Here is a 25,953-nt window from a genome sequence, read left to right as displayed (position 1 = left end):
TTTAAGAGACTATTGGTTGACCTTCAACAATCCTAGACTAGATATACCAACTATGAAATGTAAAAGGGGGATTAGGATTATAGATTTTTTATCTCTTTTCTTCACTCTTTTTGTGTGCACCCATGGGGACATTAGATCCCTTGTAGCTGAGAAACAGGCAGTAATGAGGTGCCCAACATGGGTGCTGAGAACTGGACTTGGGTCTTCTGGAAGTACACAAGCACTCTTTTTTGAGGCAGGTTCTCACCTTGTAACTCTGGCTGGCCTGAACTCCCTATTTCTGCCTCCAGAGTATGCTATTAAAGGCTTGCAAGCACACTTAACCAACGAGCTGTCTCTCCAGATTTTAAAGAAATCAGGATTGCAGGAGTCTTGTTTATTTTATTGAATTAAATCTGATTCAAATAAAACTCTTTCTCTATACAAAAGTATTATGTCTGTAGAAGTAAAGTACTATGAATGTAAAATGTACATGAAAACAACTGATAGAGATAGGCATAGTGATGCACACCTTTAGCCCCAGAACTCAAGAGGCAAAAGCAGGCAGATCTCTGAAGCCTGTTGTGAAAATTAGTTTAACTAGGCAAAGATTTGTTTAAGCTGTGGAATATTACTTTAATGGTATAAAGGTGTGTTACATTTGTTTGTTTTATTTGGTTAATTATGTAAAGATGTGTTGCATTTGCTTCACCTTGCCTACCTAAGGTACCTGATTGAGCTAATAAAAAGCTAAATGGTCAACAGCTGGTCAGGAGAAGGATAGGTGGGGCTGGCAGGCAGAGAACATAAATAGGGGGAAGAATCTAGGTTCAGACGATAAGAGGAAGGAGGGGAGGAAGAGGGATATACCTGGGGCCACCTAGGCAACCAGACACAAGAAGTAAGAAAATAAGATGTACAGAAGAAAGGGAAAAAGCCCTGAAACAAAGCATAGATAAGGAAAAACAGGTTAATTTAAGTTAAAGAAAAAAAGTTAGCCAGAGACAAGGCAACTCTAAGCCGAAAGTTCAAAACTAATAATAAATCGCCAGTGTCATATTTGGGAACTGGTTGGTGGCCCAAAAGAAAAAGCTGGTACAGAGGCCAGCCTGGTTTATACAGTGAATTCCAGGACAGCCAGGGCTTTATAGAGAGATCCTGACTCCAAAAAAAAAAAAAGTGTTAGAAATGGTAGGGAACCTACTTTCCTATTTTTATGTCTTTGAAAATATGGGTTTTTAAAAGAAAAGTAATGTATCAAAAAGGTAAGACATTTTAGTAAAAACCAAAACGGAACTGATCCAGGTATCTGGACTGCTATTAATGGGAATAATATAACAAAAGGCCTAGAAACTTGTTTTGTTAAAATTAAGAAAATCTCTGATTTATATGTCTAACTACCTTCTGGGAAGAATGGAATTGTTCCACATGGGACTCATCACTGTGACATTTTATGAGCATTTCTAATTTGCTTCCCTTCAACCATGCATATAAAGATTGCTGGGAGGGCGGGTAGGATGGAAAGATGGCTCAAAGGTTAAGAGTGCCGACTACTCTGCTCTTCCAGAGGACCTGGGTTCAATACCCAGCCCCCATATGGCATCTAACAAATCTAACAATTGTCTGTTGTTAACTCCAAGATCTGACATTATCACACAGACATAAATGCAGGAAAAATACCAATGCACATAAAACAAAAATAAATAAATTTTTAAAAAGGATTGCTGGTCTATAATAGAGCAGGTGAAATAAAGAAAATATATAAGTGACTACTGGCTAAATTTCTCAAACTGCATATGGTTCTATTTTGTTTAGTTTTCCATCTGTACCAATTAGTTATTTAAAGAAGATAAAGTGATAGGGACATGAAGTAGTAGTAAGACGATGGGTTTGTTCCTCTGCACCACACAAAAAAATAAAAATAAAAATAAAAAAAAGGAAAAAATGTTCAGTTTTCCTTTTTTACATTTTTTGAGACAAGGTCCTACTATATAGGCCACCTAGACTAGTCTTGAACTCACTATATGGACCAAGATGGCCTCAAACCCCTAGTAATATTCCTGCTTTAATCTATCTAGAGCTGAGATTATAGGTAGGTATCACCACAGCCCACTGGTTTTTATTTCAAAAATGAAAATTAGTCATGGGGTCACTTTATCCTGATGATGATGGATAGTTCTTTGGGTCCAAGGAAACAACCATAGAAAAGTTTCTTATTCAATGTATTTCTACTACACTGGCAGTACTGGTACTATGTGAACACAAAGGAAGATAATGTCCTACCTTAGAAACCGTAATCTAATGAATGAGTCAAGATGAGAAGAAATAAGCACAGTCTACTTTAAGATGCTAATTAAGTCAACGGGAAGCAGATATCTTTTTTTTTAAAGCCAGTGATCTCATTCAATCATATTCTCACTCCTCCAAACCATCATCCACCTACCCCTTGTGCACAAAACAACCAACCAGAAAATAAAACAAAACAAAAAAACCTTTGTAAATCTATTTTTCCCAAGGCAGGAACATACTTCATCCCAGGAGGAATGACAGAGTAATAGAAGGATCAACACAGAAGAAGTAGCAAACTGACCAAATAACTGAGGTCCCAAAGTTATTTGGTGAGACCCTGCCCACCCCACCTTATCATTCATTGCTAGCACTGCACTGAGCAGGCATGACAGTGGACACTTATAATTATAGCACCTAGGAAATGGAAGCTACTTCAAGGTCACTCTTGGTTATACATAAAGTATGAGGCCAGCCTAAGGCACATGAGAACTTTTTCAAACAAACAAACAAACAAACAAGTGCAGGGCTAGAAAGATAGTTCACTGATTAAAAGTGTTTATGGTGCTTACAGAGGACCTGGGCTTAGTTCCCAGTATTCATAGTAGCTCGTAATCATCTGTAACTTCCAGGGGTCCAAGGCCCTTTTCTAACCGACACAGGTACCTGTGCTCACAGAGTACACAAAAATTCACACAGGTACACATAAAAATAAATAATATTTTTAAAGTATATAATTCAGTATAGTCACAATATTGTAATACCTAGTTCTAAAACATTTTACCACCTTAAAAAGAAATCCCATATCCATTAAACAGTCATTCCCTCCCTATTCCCACTAGTTTTCTTTCTGTTTCTGTGGCTAGATCTATTATAGACATTCAATATAAACATAGTCACAAAAATATGTGGCCAGTTGTGTCTGGATTCTTTCATGTTTTCAAGGCTCAATCACATTTCAGTGTATTTTAGCTATCTATCACTTTCATATAAATTCATATTGTGTCAATTGGATTCTTTCTACCCACACAATTCCTTTGTTGTCATATAGGAGCAGTTTCTTTATTTCTAGTGCTGAACAGTATTCCAACTGTATGCAGTATACTGCAAATATTATCTACTCATTAAAAGACATTTTACTCATGACACTTTCCCAGGAATATAAGTCAAGGTAATATATAATTAAGGAAGCTATGTTTGCAAAGACCAAATGAAAACTGAAAAGGTCTATAATCTCTTATTTGATATTACAAAATTCAAAGATATCTTAAATAACAATTTTTTTTTGTCAAAATTTCAAAGATGGTTTTTGCCTGGGAGGGGGGAGCAGTAAACAGATGGTTCAGTTTTATCCAGCCCCAGACTGACCTGAAACTTGCAATTTTGCAATTCTACATCTTGGCTCCCTCAGTGCTGGAATTACAAGTGTGTATCATATCTGGCTTTATAATGAAACTAAAAGGAGTGATTCGATTCTATACATTCTAAATCCTTCTACTATATTATAAATAACATTATCTAGCACTAACTCTGGCAGGACATCACCCAATCTTAAAAGTGGCTGTTCAGCTGTCATAGTGGTTTTGAGACAGGGTCTCAAGAAGGTATAGACTGGCATTGACCTTTTTATATGCCATAGGCATATATTGTTCAGTCTCCCTCTTAAGTACAGTGTGTGTGTGTGTGTGTGTGTGTGTGTACATGAGTGATTGTGTGTGTGTACATGAGTGATTGTGTGTGTGTACATGAGTGATTGTGTGTGGGGGGGGGGCTTATAAAAAGGCATTAGATCCTTTGGGACGAGTTTCAGATAGTTGAAAGTCACCATGTAAGTGGCTGGGAATTAGGCCTAGGTCCTCTGAATGAGCAACCAGTGCTCTTTTATTTATTTTTTTGTTTTTCTGAGACAGATTTTTCTGTATAACAGTTCTAGATGTCCTAGAGCTCACCTTATAGACAAGGCTGGACTCAAAACTCGCAGAGATCCACCTGCCTCTGCCTCAGAAGAGCTGAGATTAAAGATATGCACCACTACTGCCCAACTGTAGTGAATTCTCTTAACCACCAAGCCATGTCTCCATTTGAGACAGGTTCTCTCACTGAAACAGGAGCTCAACAATTCATCAAGAATGGCTGGGCAGCAAGCATAGTGATCCATAGCCACCTGACAGTTCTGGGATTATGGTTGTGTGCTAAGGTGCCCAACATTTTATGTGAGTGCTGGTTCTCATACTAAAGTGACAAGCACTTTACCTAGTGTGTAAACTCCTCAGCCTTTAGCTGCCAATCTTAATTTTTTAAAATACATTTACTTTTAGCAGTGGTGGTACATGCCTTTATTCCCAGCACTTCCAAGGCAGAGGCAGGCAGATCTCTGTGAGTTACAGCCAGAATGGTGCACAAAATGAGTTTCAGGACAGCTAAGGACTGCTACACAGAGAAACTTGTCTCAAAAACAAGACACGCACAAAAAAATTTTATGTATCTGGGTGTTTTGCCTACCACATGCACTCCTGGTGCCTGCAGAGGCTAGAAGAAGGCATCATATTCCCTGGAATTGGAATTATACATGGCTGTGAGACTCCATGTACATCCTGGGAATAGAATGCAGGTCCTCTAGAAGAGCATCCAGTACTTTTAAAGCATTGGTCCACCTCTCTAGCCTCTCAATCATAATGTATGAATCACTTTTTGGGCCAGGTATGTTAGTGCTGACCTTTAACCCAGCACTTGGAAAACAGAGGTAGGCAGATCTCTGTGATTTTGACACCAGTCTGGTCTGCACAATAAGTTCTAGTCCTGCCAAGGCTACACAGTAAAACCTTATTTCAAAAGAAGAAAAAAGAAAGTCATTTTCCAATGATTTTTTTGCCTTTGATCTCCTTATGTAGCCCAAACAGACCAGAGGTGTTAACTTGATAATAAGAATAAGGTACAAAAACCACTAGATTAGGTGGGCAGTGGTGGCACACACCTTCAATCCAAGCACTCAGGAGGTAGAGGCAGGTGGTCTCTGAGTTCCAGGCAAGCCTGGTCTACAGAATGAGTTCCAGGAGAGCTAGAGTGCACAGAGAAACACTGTCTTGAGAAAACAAACAAAAGACACTACAAGTGTTAACCTATATAGCTAATAAATAAGAACTTAAAAACAAGGTTAACTATGGCGGGATGGTGGGCAAAGCTTCAAAAAATGAAGTAAAAGGGAAGCCAAGAACTACATCCTAGAATATAAGTGGAGAATCAAAAGGAAGAGAGCAGTTAAAAGAATCTGACAAAGAAATCAGCAGCTACTGGCCAAAGACTGACAACAAGCTCAGTTTAGCTACAGACAATAGGAAGTGAAAAAATATACAAAATGGGTCAAACAGTCATAGACCAGAAATTAGAAAAAGAAAGTGGGGATTTCTTTCTTATGAGATAAACAATTATACAAAGGTTTTAGGCATGAGAGTAGCACAATCTGACTGGCATTGTTTAAAGTTCATTCTACCTGTCACCTACAGTTTTAATAATACCAATTAACATAGAACTGGTAACCCAACTTTTCATTAAAAAAAGAAACTACATACTGAATATACAATCATTCCCTATTCTTAAGGACATTAAATTTTTAACATCCTAAATAATTTTATATGTATATCAATACCTTAAGTCTGCCAATTATGATTCTAGTAACTATTACAGTTAGCAAACTTTAAAACTGCTTCTTTGGACCATACACATTGATGTAATTTTACCTTGCTTGCAAACCTGACTGTTGAAATGAAAATCATTGAATACTAAAGAAACTAAAGAGTTTACACTGCTACTATTTAAACAGTAAGATATCTCTTCTTTACAAATGATACCAATACTTAATGAAAGCACAGTTCACAACACAAGACTGAAATTCAGGCTATCACCCTGTAAGTTAAAAATCATATCTAGTCTATATATTCTATCTTTAGTTCTCAAAGAGAGCATATACCAGACACATGCAACAAAACTACAAAATTAAGGCACACAAGAACAACATATCTACTCTTAATCATGTATTCACAAAGTCAGGTTAGTGTATTTAAAACAAATAAACATTTTCTGAGAAATAATTTTCTGACTTTTCTCTCAAATACAGGAAAAGTAACCTGTACACTTAAAAGCCATACTATTTTAAGCACAATAATTTATTTTTGTGTGTAACTCTTTACTGCAAAACCCATAAGAAAAAAGAAACTACTAGGCAGTAGTGGCAAAGCCCTTTAATTCTAGCACTCAGGAGGCAGAGGCAGGTGAATCTCTGAATTCAAGGTTAGCCTGGTCTACTGAGCAAGTTCCAGGATGACCAGGGTTACCCAGAGAAACCCTGTCTCAAAAATCTACCCCCAATTCCATTCCACTGTAAATTATTTAAAAGTTAACTATAAGGTCAGGTTAATAACTCAAAGATAAAACACTTGCCCAGCCTACATAAGAGCCTCTGTTCAATACCCAGCACTAGAAAAAACAAAAGGTAAGATTAAACAAATAATAAAAATAAAATATTATTTTCCAAAATATGATACACTGTTGCTTGAAGATGCCTTTAAATATATTACTGTGACTCTATGTTATGTGAAATGATAAATGCTCTATATTCTTCAATTCAAAATTCCACAAAACAAATTACTTAAATATTACCTTAATTTTTATTTACTTATTTATTTATTTTTGGTTTTTCGAGATAGGGTTTCTCTGTGTGGTTTTGACTGTCCTGGAACTCACTCTGTAGGCCAGGCTGGCCTTAAACTCAAAAGATCCACCTGCCTCTTCCTCTGAATGCTAGGATCAAAGATGTGTGCCCACTACTGCCCAGTTGATTATCTTTAATCTATTTCATATTATGGAGTCTCAAAAATATTTGGCAAAACTTTGAGTGCACCGTATTTCACTTCTTTTTACTTTCCTACAGTAAGATTTAAAGGTGACCAAAGGTGGCACTCAAAAATACTAGCAACATACATTGCATTTCAGATTGCAGACAGAAGTTAAAGAAAAAGCTCTTCTAGATCTATTCATAGATTTCAAAGCTGAGCTGTGGCAGGACTCTTTTCAGAGCAAAACAAAATTAGAGAAACTACAAGTTTGAATCATTTCTCTAGTCAGCTGTTAAATTTTACTTTGAAACAATGAAATAGAAAACTTTATACACAGCAAGCTTATTAAATCTCACTAGGCTCAAATGTAAGAATTCCACAATCTGAAAAACAAATACTAAGTTTAATAATTTAATCATAAAAAACAGGGTAAATGCTACAACACTCACTTTATATCTCAGGCACTCAGAAGAACTGGAACATGCATCCTCATTGCCCATGTGTGGACAAACAGCCATACAAAGAACCACAGTTAAGACTAAAGCTTCTTGTTATTTGAAGGCACCAACAGGAAACTTCTGGAAATCTTACTTGTGATTTCAAAAAACATATTTTTTGAGTAGCACATGATGCAGACAGACATCTGTTCAAGACCCTTCCTAACCCAAGATCACATGCATATTAAAAAAAAACTCACCTGTGTTATACTCCTTCAACTGCAACTCCTTTACAGGTATGCCATCAGAAGTCCGAAAGGCATTAAGAATCTGCAAAAATATGAAATTTACACTAATGATACAAATCATAGTTAAACACTAATTTTTGTATTTCCCTACTGGCTTTTTCTTTATATAATTTAAAGCTATGATTATTTTATAAAGACAAAATTAAACTGTGTTGTAGGAATCTCAAAGAGTCACTATCTATGGTAAACATTAGAATGAATGGTGTTTTCACTATATCTAGGGTAAACATTAGACTAAATATCTATTTTCTAGAAGTACTTTTGACCTTAAAGAAGTCATTGTGGAAAACAGTGACTGCTTTATAAGACTTATATAATTGTTTTTCTGAGGGAGCTTTATGGCCTTTGCATGACTTTGGTCACAAGTTGTTCCTGGCATACCTAAAGTTCCTGGATTACTGGGTACCAAAAACAGTACACAATAAAGAATAAAGTGGCAGGGTATGATGTTTTCCTTCAGAAAAACATATATATGTATTACATCAGGGACTTTGGTATGAGGAACTTGTCTACCCAAAAAACAACTTTGTGTAACAATCAATAAGTATGTCTTTGTACAGTTGTTAAAGGTTCAGTTCAAGAGGCTGGACCTTCCTGCTGCCACAGACTTTCTTTGACCAACTCACAGAACATCAAACAAAACCATACACACTCTCTGCATTCAAAAGGTGATATATGAAGTTGGGCACAATGACCCAGACCTATGATCCCAGCTAGCCAGAGGCTCAAGGGAGCTAAGTCGCACACCAGAGAGAAAAAGAAACAGAAACACAGGCAGAAGAGTTGGGTTAATAATGTGACTCAGGAGCCATGCATGGTGACCACAACTTTAATACCAGCACTTGGGAGGTAGAGGCAGGAGGATCCCTGTGAGTTCTAGGCCAACCTGGTCTAAAAGTGACCTCCAGGACACCCAGGGCTGTTACACAGAGAAACCCTGTCTCTAAAAAACAAACACCAAAAAAGAAAAAAAGAATGGGGCTCAGTGGCAGAGTGTTTTCCTAGAATATTCAAAGCCTTGGATTCACACTCAGCACTCTTTAGAAAAGGCAAAAAGAGCATAGCTTTAAAGAGCATAGGTTTTTAAATTTATATGTATCCCAAACCAATCTTTCCTTACTGTGTGCAATCCTTTAGTGCTTAGTGTCTCATGTTCAAAATAATGCACTGGGTACAACCTGGTCCAGTCTGGGAGCAATAGCACTTGAACTTAGTCTACTTAATTGTTCTGTTCAGGTTTGAATTCAATCTAAAATGGCCCAATTCTGGATCAGATAAGATATTCAGCTGGTAGGGGCATTTGAAGGAACAACTAAAGGAACAGTAACCCGCATGAGCACGTGGCTCTGGCAGGCCTTGTCCTTTACCCCATTCCCTTAGCCTTGCTTTAAAAAAAAAAAAATTAGATTACATTCCTAAGCTAGCCACCATGGTCTATGCCCTTATTTGGCCACTTCCTGCTCCTGAGGCTGACTATCAAAGTCCAGCAATCAGAAGCCTCCTTTGGCTCACCTAATTAGCATGCCCAGTTAAACCCTAATTCTAACACAGGTTTCCCCCTTTACCTTTACCAAGGACCATTTGCCGATGTACCGCATCTGTCTCCTCTCTATCCCGCTGGGACAAATACCCCTTCCCCCTGTTCCTTTCCCCTTCTCCCTTGTCCCCCGTCTCCCTTACCACCGCATCCCAGCCCATTCTAACACAGACCTCCCCTTCTCCTCTTAAAAACTATACCTGCGAGGTCATTTACCCCTGTTTTCTGCCTGAGTCAGAGAGCAGCCACTTTCATAATAAAGAATCTCTCTCACAGGTGTTTGTGTGTGGGGTCTAGAAGGGAATCCCCCTCCCCCGAAGTCCCCTTCACAAACGCAAACACACCAAGATAAAATAAAACCAACTCCTGCAAATTGTTCTCTGATTTCCCTGTAGTAGCAAACACTTGTCCCCATATATGTGAACACTTGCACAATCACAAATAAACGTAATTCCAAAAGAAGAGAAGGAAATGGTCCAGCCCTGATGACACTAAGTCTTTTGCTGTTGTCTGACACAGATCTCTCAGAGCCCAGGCTGGCCTCAAATCCAAGGATGACTTTGAACTACTGACTCTACTGTCTCTACTTCCTAAGAGCTTTTAAATCTTTAGTTGTTTTTTTCCCTCCAGGCAATTTACCACTACTTAATACTAGTCTCTGTCTCTCTTTCCTGTCCCCCTTGTTTTTTCAAGCTCTGTGTTGCTCTGGCTGTCCTAGAACTCTGTAGACCAGGCTGGTTTGGAACTCAGAGATCCACCTGCCTCTGCCTCTGGGGATTAAAGGTGTGTGCCATCACACCTGCTTTATCTCTAAACTGAATTTATGTGGTATGTGTGTTAGTGTCTATGTATGGGTATATTATGCACATGTGTGTTTGTGTGTATGTGTACATGAGAGAATATGCCCTCAGAGGCTAGTAAAGTAGAGTCCCTGGAGCTAGAACTATGGTCAGTTTTAAGATGCCCAGCATGCCCAACTAACTAAACTTGAGGCCTCTAAGAAAACAACAAGCGCTTTAAACTGAGCCATCTTTTCAGATCTCTATTGTCTTCCTTTTGCTTGCTTTTGTATTATTCATGAAGTAGCAACTTTATAATATACACTGGTCTATTATTCAGTGCCTGCCAAAGTGCCTGGTGCACCATACTTGGAAGGCTATCCTTAACTAAAATGTCTGGATCCAGGATGAGGTATAGGTCTATATAGCACACCCAAATGCAGGCCAGATCTACATAACAAGTTGCAGACCAGCCAAATCTACAAAGGGAGATTGAGATTGTGTCCCAAGAAAAAAGAAAAACAAACAAGCAAATAAACCCAAATCTCTGAAACCCAAAATGCTACAAAATATGAAACTTTGTAAGAACTTTAGATTTTAGATTAGGAATGTCAAACTAGTATATTCTATATAAATAATCCAAAATCTAAAAACCATAAAACTTGAAATACACCTGGTCCCAAGAACTTCTAACAAGGGCTTTTAACCAATAGTAGAGTAAATGAATTAAAAGTACTTATTCATAGGACACTGTAGTAATTAAATGAATTTATGCTTGTTAGCCTTTCATAATGACATACTTTACATTTAATAATAATCTAAATAATTCTTCCCTAAGTTCTGTCATAATTTGGCTAGAAAATCCTTTGAAACAGAGAATTTAGGTAGATCCCAGTTTTGTTTTTTTAGACAGGGTCTATGTAGCTGTACTGGAACTCACTGTGTAGATCAGGCTAACCTGGAACTCTGAGACTTACCCAGCTCTGCCGCCTCCTGAGTGCTAGGATTAAAGGCGTGTGCCACTACACCTGACATGGCTCATAGTCTTTACTACTGTAAATTAACTGAATCTTTGTGCATGTACTACAGATATAATATGGTCTCAAGAATAATTATCAAGTCTGAAGATACCTATCGTGTCATTTTACAAAATTTGTATCAGTGACATCAAATAAGCTCCACAGGTTTTCAGGTTATCCCAAAATTATTTCCTGGCTTAGATACTGTACTATAGGTGTTCTAGATGTTACAACTAAGGAAGGTAGAATGAAAAATATAAGCCTTCCCTGCTTATTTATCAAAATAAAGTAGCTAGGTAGTTGGCCCAGGCTAGCCTCTTGTTTTGGGTGGAGATGGGAAGCACTGGGGATTGAACCTAAGGTAAGCACAATGTAAATACTCTATTTAGAGTTTTTTATACTTTTATTTTGAGACAGGGTCTCACTAAATGGCCCAGGTTGTCCTGAGCTCCTTCTGTAGCCCAGGTAGGCCTTGACTCAGCCTCTTGAAGAGCTACGATTATAGGCCTATGCTACCAGCTTAGCTCTAGCTTCTCTAACTAAGTACAACATTAGCATTCCATTGTTTGGGGTTTTAAAATATTACTTTTATTTAGTATACCAAATAGTAGGTTTTGCTGTAGTATTTTATATATAAATATCACTGTACTTGCTCATCTCTACCCTGTCCCAGTACCCTGTCCCAGGGCTCACTCTTCTTCACCCTTCTGTCTCAGCCTCCTAAGTACTGATTATAGGAATCTACCATATCACATGACTCTGTACATGACTCTATAATTTTTTTTAAAGTTTATTTATTTATTTATTTTTCACTTTGAGACAAGATCTCACAATGTAGTTCAGGTTGGCCTCAATTGGCAATCCTTCTGAATATATCTCCCAAGTGTTAGAATTACAGGCATATGCCACCACATCTGGGTTCTTTTTTGAATTGACAGAGACAGAGAACATATTCCTTACCTCTTCTTTTGTGGCATTTTCTGGCACCCCACTTAATCGAATAAGCCTGTTAGGTTTCTCCTCACTTGGGCCAGTCCTATAATCTTGATCCTTGAATTCAGAATGAAAAGTTATTTTACAAATAGATTTACTTTTACATGTAAACTAAAACCCAACATGAAATATACTCAAGATAAAAAATAATATGTATTATGTTGAAGAAATGAGATCTTAAAATTGTCTCTCATTTTTCCTCTAATGTCATTGGATTATAAGTATGCTAAGACCAAGGCTCACTGAGGGAGTTTTAAAATAATAAAACAGCATGCTCTAAAATTCACAAAACCTACTATTTTGTTTCCAAGTATTAAGATCACCAAGAGCCAGGCCAAGCATAGTGCTACATGCCCTTAATCCCAGCACCTAGGAGGCAGAGGCAGGTGATCTCTGAGATTAAGGCCAGCCTGATCTACAGAGTAAGTTCCAGGTCAGCCAAGGTCACACAAAGAAACCCTGTTTCAAAAAAAAAAAAAACCAAAAAGATCACAAAATAAAAGAAACCTTAGTAGACAAAGGTTAAAAACTATTTTAAGATAATTTTCATATTTAAATTGCAAATATAACTCTCCTTGTTTAGATTTAAGAAACTTAACATTTAGCTAATTAAGCTACCTATAAGAGGAACGTTGCAACATTACCATCATAGCTTCATGAGTGCAAAACATTTCTAAGCATTCTCTAAATGAACTTAAATAACAAAATAAACCCTAAATTACAAGGACTGCAAAAGCAGTGAGACCCACTCCTAAAAACTCCTGACTGACAATTTGAAATCAATTTAACGCAGGTGTCATTTAAATAAGCACAATAAAGCAAAACAATGACTAAATATATATAAAAAAACATGATCTGAGTCAAGGGCCTTTCTCTGGATATTTAAACTCCATTGCTCAAATATAGAGTTTCTTTTGAATGGTTGTATAAGAAGGCTTGAGGGACTGAACATCTTGCATTCTACACTTCACTCTTGAGAAAAGCATTATGTACCACCTCATCAACATACCTGGAGTTCCTGTTGGGCATCTCGAGACATTTTGCCTTGTGGAAAAGACTTGTTTTGACCATAGCCAAAAATCTGGCTTCCTGGCAATCTGTGATCCACATCACAGTATTCAATGTTTCTGTAATCAGTGTCTTGTTGGCCAAGAAAGTCCAAATCACCTTCTTCTTTAAACAGACCAACATCTGAACTCTGCTGTTCACTTCCAGGGACCTTTGGCTTGTCTTGGTCTTGAGCTGGACTTTGGCTGTTCTGAAAGTCTGATGGAGATTCATGTTCAAAGGTTCCACTTTGTGTTTCACCTTCTCTTGTTTCTGAACGCTCAAATTCTCCCTTCTGAACACCAAAAGCAGCCCTCTCTATTGCTTGGTCATGTGTGGATTCTTCTCTCTTGTTCACATTCACACCAGAATGTTCTCTCTCTTGTGTAGAAGGCTGAATGTAATCCAAAATTTTTGGATCCACAGGAGGCATCTCCCTATCTTTAAATTCCATACAAGGTCCTACCTCTCTGCCCCTAAAATCTTGGTAAGTTCTAGAACGATGTCTACCTCTGAAATCTGAATGTGGTGTATCTCTATTCCTAAAGTCTAGATCAGCAGTAGCTGAACCTCGACCTCTAAAGTCTACCTGTGTTCCATCTTTATCCCTGAAGTCCAAATCAGATACATCTCTGTTCCTAAAATCAGAACGAGACTGATCTCTAGATCTAAAATCCAAATCTGATAAATCCCTTCCCCTAAAATCTGCATGGGATCCATCTCGGCCTCTAAAATCTAAATCATAAGTGTTCCGCCCCCTAAAGTCAGATGGAGGGACATCTCTACTTCTGAAGTCAATAGGGTGAGAATCCCTATCTCTATAATTCATATGAGGTGCCTCCCTGCCTCTATAATCCATAGGCGTACCATCTCCACCCCTGTAGTCCATAGGTGGTCCTTCTCTATCCCGAAAATCCCCAGAATGTATGTCCCTATTCCTGAAGTCCAACTGTGCTGAATCTCTGTTCTGGAAATCCGGGGATGAAAAATCTCCCCCTCTGAAATCATGTCCAGGTCCCTCCCCTCCTTGATAGTCACCATGTGGTCCATCTCTAGCTCCATAGCTGAAAGAATGTTCCTCTACATTTGCAAAGGGAGGTCCTGAATGCCCCTGGAAATCAAAGGGAAGTGAATCTCTGCCAGGAAAGTTGCCAGAGTGTCTCTCTTGAGCATGACTCTTAAGGGGAGGAGGAGGATAATCCCTGTTCCACCCGGGAGCAAACCTTTCTTCTTGGCTCCCACTGTAGAAACAAAGACAGGGTTATTCATATTGTCCAGAGAGTTTGAAATCTACACACCAGCATATTCTTCTCTAATCACAGCATATTCTTCTGTAAACACATTTTGGGGGGCAGAGTTCTGTAACAAGGTCCTAGATCTGCAGAAAACAGCAAGTTTTGCTATTTTAAGACGAGGTGTCCGAGTAAACTTTTATGCTCCCATTTCAGAACACGAGGTAAGTCAACACAAGGTTTTCAACATGACTGCTGCAGAAAAAGCTTTCACCCAGTCCTGCAACAGGGAAAATCCGCAATACCAGATAAGCTAACAAAGGAACAGGCTACAAAAATTCCCATTTTCTACAGCCAAGGAACTTAAAATTCCAAGGTCATCAAGACAATTACTATACATGTGGAATCAGGGAAATCAATTCAATTTTCTATTTGTTTTTGAAACAGGGTTTGGTTATGTAGCACTGGCTAGCCTAGAAATCACTATGTAGATCAGGCTGGTCTTGAACTTGAAGCAATCCTTTGCTTCCTGGGTACTGGAATTATAATAATAAGCAAGCATGCTCTGCCTCAAAGTGTAAAATTTTTTAAGTTTCAGGAAGTGTCTTTCTCATTGCTGCACCCAATGGTAAATGTTCCAAAAATATGCTATTATATATCTACATCAAAGATTCTACTCAACACAATGAGTAAGGACCTAAAAGAGGAAGACTAGTTATATATCATCATGATCAGAAGCAGCACTATACCCCAGTTCTACTGTGGCTCTTCCTAGAAGGACCCTCAGCTAAGCCCAATTATAAGTACCCAAGAGTATCACATAGAAGGCAACATCAATCAACCATAAAGCATGTTAAGTCATATATGCCAAGCTAAATTATCTGAAAGCTTAAGACTAAAAGTGACCTAGATCTTTCAGCATAATCTCCATGTCCCAAATAAAGAAGCTGACACACCAGATTCTAATGCCTTCAAGTTCTCTGTGCAACAGCCCTAGGTTTCCTGGAACTCGATTTATAGACCATACAGGCCACAAACTCACAGAGATTGGCCTGTCTCTGCCTCCCATGTTAGATTTAAAGGTGTGGGCCACCACAGCCCAGCTTAAGATAACTTTTCATTGCAATAAAACATTTTTAAAATACTTAAGAGTTAGAAAAAAGACCAACAATAATAAAAATATAGTTGGGACAGAAAAGATAGTTCAGTGGTTAAGAGTACTTATTGTTCTTCCAAAGGCCCCAGATTTGGTTCCCTGTACCCACATGATAGCTCACAACCTATATACTCCTGTTCCAGGGGATCTGACACCCTTTTCTGGATGCTTCAGGAAGCAGGTACACATATGATGTATACACATTGAGGCAAAACATATACTTCATTTACATAACCCAATTAGTAAAGGAGAGTTGCCCAGTCTTTCATACTTCCAAACATCATCTTCCCTTTGGCTAATCACTAGAGCATTTTACACATTTTGACTTTGGTCAAAGATTAAGGGACAGCCACACATAATGGTATACAACTATCAATCTCATTACTTAGAATGTTGAGGAGGATAATGCTGAGTCTAGGGCCAGCCTCAGCTATGGAGTGAGACCCTGTTTCCACAAACCAAAAGATCAAGGAACTTAAATAGGCAATTAGGCACCTGGAAATCCCAGAGAGGGCATAAAAAAAAAAAAAAAGGAAATAAATAAAAGTGACTGAAGGGATATCTACTACTTGGCAGTACAAAAAAAGCATGGAGATTATCAAGACCAACTCAAGTCTCTCCTCCCCCAAACATAGAGATTGTATTATATGACCTTTCTGAGCTCAAACTACACCACCATAGCAGAACTCAAAAGACAACTGACTTTCAGGAGTTCAGGAACTCAGTTCAGGAGGACTGTTACAACACCATCACCACTTCCTTTGTACTTTACTTTTATGTGTATGCGTTACACACGGGAGTTGGGAGTGGGGATAAGGGGGGTGGGAGGTTTTGCTTTGCTAAGGTACATGTATGCAGAGGCCAGAGGAAGACACTGAGCATCTTCTATGGTTCTCTACCTTATTTTTTGAAACATAATTTCTCATTGAATTTGAAGCTCACTAGCTACCTGGACTGAGCTTCCAGGATTCTTCAGTCTTCAAATCCCCAATACTAGGTTATAAACACATGTTGTTTTTTGGGTTTTGGTTTTGTGAGACAGGTTTTCTCTGTATAGCCCTGGACGTTCTGGAACTCCCTCTGTAGACTAGGCTGGCCTAAAACTCAGAAATCCACCTACCTCTGCCTCTTGAAAGCTGGGATTATTGGCTAGTACCACCACCACCCCGTACTGTTTTGTTTTTTAATGTAGGTACTAAGGAATTAAATTCAGGTCCTCTTGATTTCACACCAATCACTCTTGCCCAATAAGCCATCTCCCCAGGACCACCAAACCCTTTCACTAAGTAAAGACTAATTTAAAAGATTAACCTTAACACCAGAACAATTTACAATGAATATATTTTTAGAATATGACAACTTCTATTGGTTTTCAATAACATTAACATTAGTAATGTCTCTGTGTTTCATCATAAACAAATGTAAATATTCTTCATAAGGAATAAAATTTAACACAAAAATTAGAATGTTACCATTAACCAGTGTCTCCCACAAGTCCTTTTAATTGGCTTTCTGGAATACTTAAGCTTCCTCAAAGTAGAATTGAATGACTGCTGAACATCTAAAAGTATGTATTTTCTGACCCTGAATAAAGCCATCAAGATCATCTTACACTTAAGTCAAGTAGATCTAGAGTAACCTACCACACTACTGTTCTTCTATCTGTATTTTATAGTCAAATCAAGAAAGTTCTATCAATATAAAACAGCACTGGCGGCACAAGTGGTGACCCATGCCTTTTATCTCTGTGAGTTCAAGGCCACAGTATATATAGCAAGTTCCAGGCCAGACAGGGCTACATAGTGAGACCCTATCTCAAAACAAACAACAACAGTGGTTATAGAAATTATTTTAAACTAAAGTAAAACAATTTTATGAAGAAAAGTATTTCAAAGAGAAAAAAGTCATTTTCCTAGAAGATACCTGTTTTTATTTTGTGAGTCTCCCAAAAACAGAATGGTATCTCCCTCTGGCCAAAGATCTTAAAAATTAGAGGTCAATGAATTGGGTAGAAGTAAGAAGATCTCTATGAGGTCAGCCTAGTCTACATATTCAGTACTAGACAGGCAGGACTACATAGAGAGGCCCTGTCCTGAAAACACTCCAGCAATATAGAAGCTGAGACAAAGGATCATGAGTTCAAGGACAGTCTGGTCTACACAGAAAGACCCTGTCTCAAAACAACAACCACCACCAAAAATAGTTTTTAAAATTTGGGGAGGGGGGAATTGTGCAACAGAGCCAAATCTAGCTAATGTTGTGGGGTTCTTTAAAATTAGTATTATTTATTTACTTACTTATTTGTATTTCATGTGCATTGGTGTTTTTGCCTATGTGTATGTCTGAATGAGGGTGTCAGATCCCCTGGAACTTAAGTTACAGACAGCCATGAGCTGCCATGTGGCGCTGGGAGTTGAATCCTGTTCCTCTGGAAGAGCAGCCAGTGTTCATATCCACTAAGCCATCTCCCCAGCCCTAAATTTTTCGAATGAACCACCTTAATTCTATAAGAAATAGCCTGACATACAAAATAGTTATCCATAAGTAGACTAAGAAGGCATATAATAATCTAAATATTTTTAAATGTTATATGTAAGCACCAATTTAGACTGGATTGGCAAACTTTATTTATTTGTTTGTTTTGAGTTTTTTGTTTGTTTTGTTTGTTTGTTTGAAAACAGGATGTCTCCACATAGCCTTGGATGTTCTAGAACTCATTACATAGACCAGGCTTGCCTCAGACTCACAGAGATTCATCTGTTTATGCCTTCTGAGAGCTGGCATTAAATGTGTATGCCACCATGCATGGACAAACTTTATATAAAAAGCCAGGTAATAAATATATTGGGGCTGTAGAGAGTATACAGTAGCTACCACAACTATTCAACTCTATAATTGCAAATGAAAGCAACCACACACATTTGTAAACAAATGGGCAAGGCTATGTTTTGATAAAATTTACTTCCTGTGCTAGACTGATGGCTTGCTTAGTGGTTGCAAGCCCCCACATGGCAGCTAACAACTCCCTGTAACTCCAGTTCTTGATGTGTTGCCAGTAAGTCATGGCCATGTGGTGATACACAGATTACTAGAAATGGGTTAATTTAAATGTGAGAGCTAGTTAGTAATATGCCTAAGCCATTGGCCAAACAACTATAATTAATATTAAGCCTTTGAGTGGTTATTTGAGAACTGGCAGATAGGATGAGAAAACTCCAAATGTAAGTTCCAAGGAACCTGATGCTCTCTTCTGATCTCTGTGGGCACCAAGCACTCACATGGTCCACATACATACATGTGAGTAAACACTCAACACACATAAAATACACGAATTAGGTATATTTATTTATTTGTATTTTGTGTGTGTTGGTGTTTTGTCTGCATGTATGTCTGTGTGAAGGTGTCAGATCCTCTGGAACCAGAGTTACAATTTTGAGCTGCCATGAGGGTACTGGGAATTGTATCTGGATCCTATGGGAAGACTAGTCAGTTCTCTTAACTGCTGAGCCATCTCCCCAACCCCTAATTATATATTTTATTCTCAGTGCTTTGAGAGGTTGAAATTAGAAAACTGCTAGTTTAAGGTCAATATGGATCATTTGAAAAGACACGGTCCTAGCATCCTATAAACACTAGTAACACCAGATCTGAGGGTTCTGTCACCCCCTCCTGGTTTCCACACATTCACACAGACACATATACACATAAGCATATACTAAGTATTTTTAATAGTATTCTCTATAAGTTGAAGGTACAATCCATTTATAACTAAGTGCTACCACCTTTTCTACTCTTTCTACCCAATATCCCCTAAAACTGGCATTCCTGTAGCTTAGAAAAGCATATCAATGTCAATAGCAAGATAAAGCTCTAGAGTCTAGACATAAACTAGTGAAATTAATATAGGTTTTCTTGTAATTTTATTTTATGTATGTAAATGTGTATATATGTAGTATATCATTTGTATGCAGTGCCCTGAGGAGTTCAGAACAGGAAGTGGGATCTCTGAGAGCTGGACTTACAGGAAGTTGAAAGCTCCCGATATTAGTTTTGGGAACCAAACTTGGATCTTCTGGAAGAGCAGCAAATGCTCTTTTAACTGCTGAGCCATCCTTCCAACCCCTTAATAGAGCTTTCATAAACACTTAAGTACAACACATTTTGCAAGAGTTGTAAGTATACATTGCTTTGCTAAAAGAGATAAGAGAATTAACAAATATGAAGAAAGCAAGAGTGATGGTGTATACCAGCAATCCCAGCTATTAAGAAAGCTAGAACAGGAAGACCAGGAGTTTAAGGGCAGCCCAGGACACACTGCAAAATATTATCTCAAAAGTAAGTAAATAATCTCACATATGGGATGCTAAAAGATTGGACTGGACAATGTAGTGTGTTCAGGCTGCTATGAGCTACAGTAACACATTGTCTCAAAAATCCAAAACAGATAAATGAATAAATGATTCTGACATATTTTTAATATTTGAAAAATGTTATTGGCTGGGCTTGTTGCCTCACACCTTTAATCCCAGCACTGCAGAGACAGGAGTAAGAGGACCTCTGTGAGTCTGAGGCCAGCCTGGTCTACATAATGAGTTCCAGTAAAGCCAGGAAGACATATACATAGAAAGATGAGAAACACTGTCCCAGGAAAAAAAAAAAAGAAAAGAAAGAAAAAAGGTTATTTATAGTTCATTTGCCAAGCATAAAGGATGCCCTGGGTTCTAGATACAATTTCATATACAGAGAGATAAAGAGAAACAAATACATGCTGGGTATATACTCTTGATCACTCTAGAAATGACTAGAAACTTTAAAAATATTTTCTACTTCTAAAACCCTTAGTTATTTATCACAAAGAAAATATATGCCTTCGTGGTAGGCCAAGTTGCATTATAAATACTTGAAATTTTAAATACTTAAAATTTAAGACTTACCGAAAAGGTCCTGTTCTGTTAGCAGATCGAGAATCCCCCCACATCTCTTTCTATATCGAGAAAGCTTCAATAAGTAGATCTTTTTCCTACCAAACTCTAGTAGAGTAGTACCTGCATAAAATAAATCACAACAAGTAAGTACTTTAGAACATTAAGTATAAACTAAACTACTTAATCTTTGCTTGCTAAGTTTATCAGGGGCCACATCATCGAGGATATTTTCAGAGACCACTTTAAAATATGTAAACAGGGCTAGTGAGAAGGCTCAGTGGGTATAGCACTTACCCCCAAGCCTGACAACCTAAGTTCAATCTCCTAGGTCTGTATGATGGAGGAACCAACTCCCAAAAGTTATCCTCTAATTTCTTCACACACACACACACACACACACACACACACACACACACACACACACACACTGTAAATAGGAATAGATAACAAAAAATTTATAATCAACTTATAACTAAAAAGATTATTGGGTATGACGGCGCATGCCTTTTATATCCCAATACTCAGAAGGCAGAAACACAAGCACACACACTTTTTTTTTTTTTTAATTTTTTTTCTTTTTTTTTTTAATTTTTCAGCCAAGGGTAGTGGCACACATTTTTAATTCCTGCACTCTGGAGGCAGAGGCACTTAGATCTCTGTGAATTCAAGACCAATAAAGAATACAGTGAGAGCTGATCAAAGCAAACAATCAAACAAATAAGAGTCAAGAGCTGTGGGATGGCTCAGTGAGTAAAGGTGCTTGCCTCCAAGCCTGAATACCTTCCCCAGGACCTAGAAAGTAGAAGGAAAGAATTAATTCCTACAAATTGTCCTCTAACTTCCACAAGCATGTTGTGGTATGTGTACACACAAGAACACACAGAGAACAAATTAGCCTTTTGTTCTGTTTGGCAACAATTTAACTTTTTACAAAAGGTAAAAAATTTTTCAAATAAAAATGTGTGTTCTGAGCCAGAAGGCAGAGGCATGTGGATCTTTGAATTCCATCACAGCCTAAACTAGAGTTCCTTTCACACAGCTAATACATGATGCACACACTCTCACACAAACACCTTAAAAAGCAATGTTTTTCAAAATTCAAGGTCTCTAACAAAAAACCAAAAAACAAAAATAAAGTATGTCTGGGGCATTATATACAAACATTTTGGTGTACAAAGATTGTTTTCTGAGTGATTTCCCCAGTACTTAGTTGTCCATTATGGGAAACAGCATCTTAGCATCTTTCTCAGTCTGTGTGGGTAACCCTACACCATGGAGCACCATTAGTCAGAGTAATTATCCTCACCAGCGATTGCTTTGAAGACAGGCATGTAACCTAAATCAAGCTGAGAAATTATCTCCAGGACTTTTCTTGTAGCTACTGAAAGATCTTCATGGATTTACAAGCGTTTCCTAAATATGACACAACAAATAAAAGAAAAAAATAATAAAGTATACCATCATAATTTAATACTTTTGTGCACCAAAGGACACTTGATATCAAGAGAATAAAAAAAAAAAAAATCACACTGGGTGTGGTAGCATATACCTTTAATCCCAGCACTCAGGAGATATAGGCAACCAGACAGCCAGGACTCTAATACACAGAGAAACCCTGTCTTGAAAAACAAAAAACAAAACAAACCACCACTTCACAAGTCATCAAAATGGCTGACATAAAATTTTCAAGGCTTTATTCTTCCAAAGAAAATTCTAAAACAACAAGCAGTAACCATAAAAAAAGAAAAAAGAAAAAAAAAAAAAGGAAAAGGAAAAAAAGAAAAAGAAAAAGACAGAAAACTACAGGGCAGATGGCAAGATGGCTCAGGGGGGATAAAGTGCTTTCGACATAAGCCTAAACACCTGAGTTCCATCCCTGGACACCTTTGTGGAAGGAGAAAACTAACTCTCAAAAGTTGTTTTCTGACCTCTACACAGACATGTGGGACAGATATATACCCATATTCATACATGTTATATACAATAATAAATTCAATTAAAAAATTGGCTGACGAGATAAATGGCTCAAAGGATAAAGGCACTTGCTACCACGCCTGACTACCTGGGACTTAAATGGGTGAAGAGGACTGACTCCTAAAAGTTGTCCTATATCCTCCTCTTGTGTTCCATGGCGTATACATATACACATTCCTATGCTCCCCCAAATAAATAATTAAAATGTAAAAAGCTAAAAGAAAAAAAGACATCTTCAAAGCAGTAGGAACATTGTATGGTATTTTTATCTTCCCTTGCCCTCTTCCTCTTCAACACAGAGTAATTTTGCTTTTTAAGAAGTGCAACCCAATTCTGAGCCCCTTTCCAAGAAGAGAGCAAATGTATTTGCAAGTTATTTTATACATTTGTTCTACCTTGTCAGGTGGATAGGGAGAGGTAGAAGGGCTGATACAAAGTGCTTTTTTGTATTTCACCTAACTTAGAATTCAAACAGGAGACCAAGTATTCAATCTCAGTACTCAGGCAGGCAGATCTCTGAGTTCTAGGCCAGCTCTGGTCCACACAGTAAGTAATTCCAGACCAACTAGGGCAGCATGGTAAGACCCCCATCTCAAAATAACAATAGCAATAACAATGAAATTATTGTTATTTTTAATTATTATTTGCTGTGGGATAATCTCTTGGTACACTGTGAAGATGTGTCTCTGCCAGAGCACCTTCTGATTGGTTTAATAAAGAGCTGAACAGACAGGCAGGATAGGATAGGCAGAACCTCCAGGCAGAGATAAAAACTCTGGAAAGAATCTGAGGCTCTTGGGATTCACCAGAGAGATGTGAAACAAGATGTGAAGTAAGTCAGACGTACAGAATGTAGGAAAGGTTAATTTAAGTTATAAGAGCTAGTTGGAAAGAAGCCTAAGCTAAGGCCAAGCTTTCACACTTAATAAGAAGTCTCCTTGTCATCACTTGGGAGTTAGCAGTTCAAAAAAAGCCCAACTATTCATTATGATTATTCAGGGAAGAAAACCCCTTTCATTCAGGACTAATGAAAGCTGTAAAGCAAGGTATAGTTTCAGATACTGGTGCTAAAAGATAGTGGATAGAAAACCAAGAACAGCTGGAATAAAGTAATTGGAAATTAGGCCTCAGATTCATAGTGAATTCAAGGCCAACCTGATCTATATGGAATCATCTTTTAAAATGTTCAAAAAATAATACTAAAAACAAACAAAAAGGCCGGGAATGGTAATGCATGCCTGTAATCTCAGGAGGCAAAAGACACAAGGATCTCTGTGGGATTGAAAATAAACTGTTTTACACAGTGAGATCTATTGATAGCCAAAGCTACATAGATGAGCTGTCTCAAAACAAAACAAACCCAGCATTCAGGAAGGAGAGGTAAGTGAATCTCTGTGATTTGAGGCTAGACTGGTCTATACAACAAGTTCTAGGCCAGCTAGGATGACAATACAGTAGGACCCTGTCTCTAAATAAATAAATAGGAAGCACTTTGTTGAAAATTTCTGCCTACTTACATTTCTGTAACAGTTAATATGTGGCTGTCCTTGTCATAAAGCAAGAACTTCTCTACCATATTTGAATATCAAGACAATTCATTTATTAGTAAAGGTAGTTGCCACATAAACCTGACAACCCTCACAGGTCCTATTCCTAGAACCCACAAAAAAGGTTGAAGAGAACAGACTCCACAAAGTTGTGCCCTGACCTCTATATGCCTCTTCTCCCTGCTACACACACACACTCAATGAACAAATAAACAAACAAATAAAATTTAAAGAAGATCATCAAAATGCAAATAAATAAAGAGAAACTACAGAAAAGTGAAAAACAAATTCTGGAGTGGAAAAGTACATTGCTTATAATAAAAAAAAGCTCACCTTAGATTTCAACAATAGAGTTCATTGAGCAAGTAGAAGAAAAACAGGAGCATAAAACTTGAAGATAGGACAGTATAAAATTATCAACTCACAGAAGCAGAAAGGAAAAGAATGAATTCAAATGAATCAATGAAGGATGCAGACAAATGAACGAAGGGTAAAGACAAATGAAGGAGCATTATCAAGTAGACCAAAAGATTTCCAGAAAAAGAGGGCTGAAAATGTAGCTGCCTATGATGCATTAAGAACAACATTCAATCCCTAGCACCAAAAGAAGAAATGATTTTTTAATTTTAATCATTTAATTTTATTTATAAAAGACAGAGAAGCCAGGCTGGTAGTTCAGGCCTCTAATCCCAGCACTTGGGGAAGATGCAGGATTATTCCAATGAATTCAAAGTCAGCCTCATTACATACTGAATTCAAGACTAGTCTGAGTTACACATGACTGTCTCACAAAAATAAAGGACAGGGCTAGAGAGATGCACAGCAGTTAAGAGCACTGGTAGCTCTTCCAGAAGACCTGCATTCAATTTCCAGCACCAACATGACAGCTCACAACTATCTGTGAACCAAGTTCCAGGGGACCCACCATCCTTACACAGATACAAAACCAATGTATATAAACACAAATAAATTAGCCAGGCAATGGTAGAGAACGCCTTTCATCTCAGCACTCAGAAGGCAGATGCAGGAGAATCTCTTGTGAGTTCATGGACAGCCTGGTCTAATGATGGGAAATGTCATTCTGTAAATATATTTCTCTTATTGGTTAATGAATAAAGCACTGTTGGCAAATAGGAAGGCAAGATAGGCAGAAGTAGGAGATAAGGAGGATTCTGGGAGATGTAGTAAGAGATTCAAGATGTAGAAGCTTGAGAGAGGAGAAAGTCCGGACCCTCTCTCCGTTAAATAAGACCACGCAAAAATATTTAGATAGATAGAAATGGGTTAATATTTAAGACAGAGCTAGCCAATAAGGAACACTAATAACAGGCCAACAGCTTTGTATCTAATACAGCGTCTCTATGTGTTATTTGGGGCTGATGTGGCTGTGGGACCAGGCTGGCGGGGAAAACTGCTCATAACAAAATGGTGCCTACAATGTGGGGCCCGAGAACTTTCACTTAAAACTTGACAAAAGCTTAAAAATGGATTTTACAAACAAAAGAATAGAGACAAACAAGTCTTCTTGGTAACAGCATTTTTCTCGGTTGGGCTCTGTTTTGCTAGAGACAAGCAGAGATTTGTGCGGCTCCTTTAAGGGAGATTTCCTGACTCAGCATAGTGGCAAAAAAAACCAAAAAACTTTTAAGAAGCCCTGCTAACAACTTCATGGTGTGTACAAGAGCTGGCAATGACCACATCTCCAAGCCAGCAGCATGCTGCTTGATGCAGCAAAGACCAAGGTGGTGAGCATAGCTCTCAGTGCTGGTGCTAAATGTACCCCTGACATCTTGGATAGACCAAAGCTAATACAGCTGTGACTTTAATTTTAATAATGTTGTTTAGAATATAAAAGACTCTGCCCCCCCCCCAAAAAAAACAATGATTTACATACAGTAAAGA

General features: G+C 37.9%; 1 protein-coding gene across 4 annotated transcripts in view; it reads right to left on the bottom strand.

The window, feature by feature from the left end:
• Rbm6 (RNA binding motif protein 6) overlaps positions 1–25,953 on the bottom strand; it is a 99,420-nt gene that overhangs the window by 60,155 nt on the left and 13,312 nt on the right. For 2 of the 4 annotated variants that reach the window (XM_051204765.1, XM_051204773.1), the window contains exons 2-6: positions 21,837–21,943; positions 20,540–20,650; positions 13,180–14,458; positions 12,138–12,227; positions 7,795–7,864 (exon numbers count right to left, since the gene is read on the bottom strand). In XM_051204765.1, coding sequence (XP_051060722.1) covers positions 7,795–7,864; positions 12,138–12,227; positions 13,180–14,458; positions 20,540–20,583 — 1,483 coding nt within the window. In that variant the 5' untranslated portion in view covers positions 20,584–20,650; positions 21,837–21,943. The remainder of the gene's footprint in view (positions 1–7,794; positions 7,865–12,137; positions 12,228–13,179; positions 14,459–20,539; positions 20,651–21,836; positions 21,944–25,953) is intronic. The other 2 variants (XM_051204758.1, XM_051204782.1) reach the window with 1 other exon arrangement.

The sequence above is a fragment of the Phodopus roborovskii genome, unplaced genomic scaffold (genome assembly GCF_943737965.1).
Source record: "Phodopus roborovskii unplaced genomic scaffold, PHOROB, whole genome shotgun sequence".
NCBI classification, from domain to species: Eukaryota; Metazoa; Chordata; class Mammalia; order Rodentia; family Cricetidae; genus Phodopus; species Phodopus roborovskii.
This window is presented reverse-complemented; position numbering and strand designations above follow the sequence as displayed.